Source organism: Micropterus salmoides, unplaced genomic scaffold (assembly GCF_014851395.1).
Source record: "Micropterus salmoides isolate LMB-PRFRI ecotype aquatic unplaced genomic scaffold, ASM1485139v1 Ms_hic_scaffold_4, whole genome shotgun sequence".
Taxonomy (NCBI): domain Eukaryota; kingdom Metazoa; phylum Chordata; class Actinopteri; order Centrarchiformes; family Centrarchidae; genus Micropterus; species Micropterus salmoides.
Genome location: NW_024043372.1, coordinates 28187787 through 28194481, shown reverse-complemented (window position 1 = coordinate 28194481; position 6695 = coordinate 28187787). Strand labels below are relative to the sequence as shown.

General features: G+C 37.1%; 1 protein-coding gene across 1 annotated transcript; it reads right to left on the bottom strand.

Moving 5' to 3' along the window:
• Positions 1–2502: 2502 nt before the first annotated feature.
• LOC119886733 (transmembrane protein 233-like) lies at positions 2503–6650 on the bottom strand. The gene is made up of 4 exons (XM_038697654.1): positions 6446–6650; positions 6153–6343; positions 5353–5487; positions 2503–4257 (listed from the first exon to the last, which is right to left on the bottom strand). Exons 2-4 carry the CDS (start codon positions 6336–6338, stop codon positions 4246–4248), a joined length of 333 nt encoding a protein of 110 aa, XP_038553582.1. The 5' UTR covers positions 6339–6343; positions 6446–6650; the 3' UTR covers positions 2503–4245.
• Positions 6651–6695: the final 45 nt, after the last annotated feature.

The following is a 6695-nucleotide window of genomic DNA, read 5'->3' as shown; positions in this document are numbered from 1 at the left end:
CATGATTATTGACTTGGCTTTTCATCTACACTTACATGTGGCTGTTGAACTTTTAAAACAAAATTCCTGAGGATTAAAAAGTGATGACCCCGATCCCTGCGGTGGGATATGACACAGAAGGCCTAAAATCAACCAATCTCCAATACCGAATCTCACTCCAAACTAAATTGAAAAGTTGGCAGCCCTGGTAGCACAATAATCAGATCTCTTGACAACCGTCCAGATAAACTTCTATCAGTGTCTATAATATGATATCAGTAGTTGGCACTTCAAGTCGACAACGATATGGGTCGGCATAAGCAATATCAGTCTAGACGTTACTATCAAAATACTGTGGCAACACATTTAGGAACGGAGTGAATAGAGTCTCAACGGCAGACAGCTTCAAATACGTGATGACAGTTTGTCAAGTGACTATGAAAGGTATTCACTGACCCATTGTATCAACAACAATAAACAGTAGTAGTAGTAGTACTAGTAGTAGTAGAGTTTTCCTCTTGATCCCCATATTTAATCATAAATTACACAATATAACTGTAATGAACATGCTGTAGCTAACACAACACTATTGAAATCTTGAGTGTTAAATTGCTATTATCAATATTTTATATTAACATTATTAGGATGGTGATGAACCCACAGGTATTTAACACACAACTCTGCGGTTCTACGGAGCGTTTTAGCATCTTTAAGCTTATTGTTTTGGTTTTCTGGCCCGCCGCTTTACTGTTTTAGTTTACTCTGGCAGCTAGGAGGTGAACATAGTGGAGAATTTAGCTGCTAAAGAGCCAGATATTTATCTCATGAAACGGTGGAGAACAAAAACAGAGCTAAAAGGAGAGTAGTAAATATTGAACTTCTATTTCTCAGGCGGACCCAAACACAACTCCAAAGAAATGCTAATGAAAGCTAATGATGCTCTATATCCAGTGTTGGGAAGTACCTAGATATATGTAATTTAGTTATATAATTCAATTACAATTTTATTTTATTTAAAAAAAATGTATGTAATGTACTGTAATCGGTTATAGTTACCTTTATGAAAATGTCCACAATGTCCTTGTTTGCCCTTTCCAGCCACAGGCTTTTAGTAAAGTTTTTGATCCTGTTTGAATTTGCAGCGCCACCCGTCTGCCAGTTAAATCGCCTTTTTAGCTGTCTTGGTTGGTTGAAAACATTCATTAGAAATCTAGAAATGTAATTAAAAAGTAATTAAATGTAATAAGTTACATTACTTTGAAAAAGTAATTGAAATAGTTGCACTACTATTACAACTTATAGTTGTTAACCTATTACATTTAGAAAGTAACCTTCCCAACACTGTCTAGATCTGTTGGCTGTGTAAATGGGCTACTGTTTGCTAATGCTTTTGCCAAAGTAATTCAAAAGGTGATAATATTTCAATGTACTATATATCCATTGCCCCAAAATGACCAATTAATGTAATTAATAAAACTGAAACACAATCTTTGTTAGAAAAATAAACTGGGTGAAATAAAATGACAAAAAAAGAAAACAGGAAAGAAAAGTGAATCCTTGGGGACTTTGTGGGTTTCAGGTACGTGAATGCATGTTTATGTTTTGTTGCCTGCTCTGCATCATTCACACAGTTATCCTCTTTCATTTATTCAAACTGGATCAAGCTGCTGCTCCCTGGGAGGAATGTGTCATGGGATATGTACGCATGGAGGCTCTATCTGTTGCTAATGGAAGCAGCTGGCTTGAGTGGCCTATTTATGAACGCTTCATGTGAGTCATGGAGTGCTCTCCAAATGTATTGGCTATAGTGCAGCTAACAACACAACAGCCCAGCACCAGGTGAGCTGATGCTGTGAATGCGAGCTGGAAAAGAATATAATTAATGATTCTGGCCCAGAAGGAAAAGTCTCACAAAGCTGGAATGAAGCATTGCGCTTTTAATGTATGAATGAAAACTATATTAATATATTTTGTTTTGGGGATTTTTGAATACAAAGGAGCTTCATTATATTGTAAGGTAATCAGTTTCCTGTCACAAACTCTACCTTGATCCCTAGATAATCTTACTAAGTGCTTTCAAGTCACCTAATCCCTGCACTTATTCCATTTTTCATCTTGTTCTCTCGAGTTTTGCTTTGGTGTGACATCAAAGAGGTTGCACTACAAACACGCTGCATTTCTCTTTCAAGTAATGGGTGATAATAGTACAAGATTACTGCCAAAACTAATTTGTCCAAGTGCAATAGAATAACTTGGCTGCGGGCTCATTACTTCAGAAGCACTGATTTGAATTACACCTGCATACAGAAGATTGGTTTGACGGGAAATGTGCATTCTCCAAATCACATGTGACATAGCCAAACAGTGCACTGTATTTAGCATGTATGTGTAATTTGTATATCCCTAAGGTTCACAAGGAGGTGTGAAAACAATCTGGAAGTGTTGGTGCTCAATAGCAACCAGGGAAAATAACTGAGATGAAGTCAAAAATGAGGTTGAACATGCAGCATCAGGACCCTCCTGTAGATCGCATCTGAATCATCACTTTATTTCCTCCCACCTTTTTTAACACACATGTTTCAGTTACCTCGCAACAGGGCGAGTTCTACTTGACCACGTGACGTGCTGGCCAACTTGCAGTACGGAGGGGAAATCTATATTTAGTCTGGGATATACTATGACATATCAAAATACAAGAACATTTGCGAGCGAGGCAGGTTGTAGCTGATGCTTCAAAAGTGGTTCATAAGAGAGCTGAAAAGAAATCTTTCAAATGGGCCATGCTTCTGTAAATAATTCTAATAATTGTACATTCAGTCTTCATTTTCAATTTAAAAGATAAAAGATTAAAAAGAGGGATGGGGTGTAAGGCAAGAGGTAATATGTTCTTTTGGTTTGTGTTTACTCGGTCTAGAGCTATGCCATGCATCATGGCAATCCACGCAGGAAACAGCATGGCACTAGTCAGATAACGTGACAGCAGGATTAGTCAAACTCATTGACATTAACTGAATGAAATGAAATACATTCCCTACGGTTGCCAAGAAAGGTTTTTAGTATGTAGGGGCATTTCAACAATTTAGTTAGGGGATTTGAAAAAGAATCGTAAAATCGGAAGCAGAAACGGACAAGATACTCCTTTCAGTCCCATATCCCAAACCTCACCCCCAAGTTCGTAAATCAGGCTTTCTGTTATACTTTAAAAGTCTCAAGAAAAAACGCAAAAATTCAAGATAACCCTGATGACAGCAACTAATTGCTGAGCAATTCAGGGATCATGCTAAATGCTAAAACCTATTGTAACACAGTCAGTGAAATGACTCTGACTGTATAGAATTGAAGAAAGGTGTGTTTTATTGTATATGCATCTAACCTTTTATCTGTAAGAGGACGAATTTGTCATTTCCTTTAAGGGTTAGTCTCACTTTCAGAGCCACAGAAGATATTAGTCAAGCGTTTTCAGTATCTGTACTCTTTACAAAAGTAAATTGATATTCATGTGTTAAATCCTATTGTTAAATTGGATACATGCCTTTTTACAGTAAAGCAGGAATAATAGAACAAAATGAAACAAAGACAGACCATTCTTAAGACACAAACTCTGTTGAACAGCAAGAAATGATCTAGAAATGTGTTTAGGCTAACTAGTAATGATTAAAATATTGTAAATTCTCTGTTGCTTTAGATGAGAAAAATACCAAACTCATGTACAAAGTTATTTTATTATTGTTAACAAAGACAGAAACATTATAATAATAATAATAATAATAATAATAATAATGAATATTAATTCTGTGGCACAAGATATCAGTGGCATTACTGAATATTTCTAATAAAGCTTAAGAACATAAATGTGGTTATTGTTTCTTTTTCTTTTGTAAAACCATTAATCAATCACTCTTCTTTTTGTTATTGAATTTGTTATACATTTTTCTCTTATTGGGGTGACAGCCTAACGAAAATTTGCTGTAAACTCTTAATTCCTCCACACATTTGTAGAAAGCTGCCTTCTTAGTTCAAAGCATTGTTGACATTATTAACTGAAACGTATACATTCACCAGATTTTGTAGTCCTTGATTGTCCACATGAAGAAGAGTCAGCATGAGAGGAAGTGACGTACAGAGTGAAGTAAACATGAGTCGAGTCCTTTCACTGGCAGATGGTGCAATACGAAACAACCACCTGAGCCCATCCAGACCTCTTCATCCAGAGGTTTCAGTTCAAGTGTCTTATTCTCTTCTGCCCCACTCTCTACTTCGACAGCACTAAAACTCAAGCTGGAACACAAACAGAAGTTAAACAAAGGACTCTCACATTAAAGAACATCATTAAAAGTAATTTTAATGGTTGATATGAATCATATTATAAAATGTACAATGTACCCTTATTTACTTTATTTGCACAATAATACACTAATCACAGATTTCATATACGATTATGCTTTCCCCATCCATTCTCTTCTACTGTCCTGTATTTTCCATCATATATCACAATGGCATATTTGGCACAAACTATACTGAATGTTATGCCAGCCCTTTTATTTTACTTTTATTTCATGACACATTTTATTTCATAATGCCATATTTAATGACAGTGGTGTTGTGACCACCCTCTCACCTATTAGCCAGTCACACACCTTCCTACACCTTAAGTTAACAAGCTCAACAATTGCCATCAGGTAGCACCTGCTAGCTAGAGCAACAGCAATGCCATAGTAATTGTGGATCGACTGTCTAGCTGCTGTTGTAAATAGATAGTTGATTCAGAATAAGGATGGCATTGATGTTTTTCAAGTAACAGGAGCTAACTTTTTTAATTTGGTAGCAGTTGTTGCTTGTTAACTTAAGAGAGGCATAGGGTCATTTAAATGGGAGGGTGGTGAAAATTGTCATGAAAAGTGATTTTACTTGAAATAAAAGAGTTATTATGAAGAATGGCAGGATTGAAAGCCATGCCAAAAATGGATATTTTACACAATTTATTCATATGATTATTTTATGTCTTGTATTTAAAAATGGACACTTTGTGATGTAAATATGGAACCCTAAAGGGAGATAATGGAAAAATATACGCTTTTATTCTCATTATAACTAAAAATACAAAAACACTATTTTGAAATAGGCAACTAATACTTGTGATTATGGTCCTTATTTTTTGACAATAAATGTACAGAAAGGTATCAAATTATTTTGACAGTGACATTCTGATATTTAAAAGCACACTTTGAATTAGGTGTGTGTAGATGTATGGATAAAATCCACCCCATAAAATGTAATTTTATAGCACAATAGTTTATATATATTGTGCCATGGTATATTTTCTGACCACATTGCCACAGTGTCATAATTTCCAGCCCTAGGTATGTGTCTTACAGTGGTAAAATGAACGATGCAGGAGATGGCAATGATGAGAAGGCCGATGATGATGGAGGCAACTGCAACATAGAGAGCGCTCCTGCCCAGCCGCCTCGACCCGTCATAGTCACCACGATAATAGCTGTTCCTAGACTGAGGATAAGAAATCACTGTTACTCATAAAGCTATGTCAATAAATTTGAGGATTTTACCTCAAATGTGAAAAACTGTGACAACAACAAACCTGCTGAGCATTTGATCAGTTAATGCCTTTACTCCAAGAGTGGCAGATAATGAGTTTAAACTAACCACATTTTTGGAACTTTAAAGTGCTATCTGAGGGTTTTCTATCTTGTTTTGCGTGGACCTTGCCACATGGTTTAATGGTTCAGTTTTATTCTTTAAAATGTTGGTAAAACAAAACTTTGCAGGCCTGCAGACTGGTTACCAGTCTGGGAAAAGTGTTAACAGTGGTTCACTTTTTGCCCACTAACTGAATGTTTATATCAGTTTGCAACATGGACATTTAGTTTCCTTTTCCAAAATGGTAGATCAAGTTAGGTTTGTTTGACAGGCAGAACAGCTGTGTGTGTGTCTGGGTTACATCTTAGTGTCCAACAAATGTACTGACAACACAACATGTCCGAACACAAAAACTGAAACGCATTAAACACCCTGAAGAGAGAACAAATCCGTATTCTCTCTGACACATCTTTCCCTTAACGCTACACAGCAGTACATCATCTTTATGGCAAACACAATGATATGTATTGAGGAAACGCTGTCAGCTTAAGCCAAGCTACACAGTCCATGCTCACCATGATAGAGAAGACCAGGGCCACGATGTTGACGGGGTATGCAGGACAAAAGCAGGTTAAAATAGTCAAACAAAGGTAGCTACGGAGTGGAGGTGGGGGTTCCTTTTCCTCTATAGAACCGCGGTCAAAAAATGCACTCCCACTCAGGGAACTTTTCACTTGCGAATTAAGCACTCCAAGAGCCATTGTACCTGACAGCAATGAAACAGTCAGTGGTGAAAAACACCCAAATTAGAAAGGGTGAAAAGTTACAAAAAAGCTGCACATATGACCTGAAAGGACGCAAATCCAACCTGGGGGAGTTGAAGTCCGACGTCTGAAACTGAGTTTGAAATCAGAAGTTCAAAAGTCTGGTTGATGAGTCAGATTTGTTGTGTGTTAGTTCTAATCCTCTTTCAAAGCCGGGGGTAAAAATTAAGTTTGTTGGGAGAGAGGGAGCAGGGGAGAGGTAGGAAGGGATCACTCACCCTGCTGGCCTCCATCCAGGACACTGTCCTGAGGTGAAGTGTGAGGAATCAGACTCTGTTTACCACTGCTGGAACC

What these genes read in the sequence shown, in the direction of transcription:
- LOC119886733 (XM_038697654.1), bottom strand. Translation starts at nt 6,338, where the DNA reads ATGGCTCTTGGAGTGCTTAATTCGCAAGTGAAAAGTTCCCTGAGTGGG. An exon ending in CCCTGGTCTTCTCTATCATG is followed by an intron (nt 5,488 to 6,152) that starts GTGAGCATGGAC and finishes TCTTATCCTCAG; the next exon opens with TCTAGGAACAGCTATTATCG.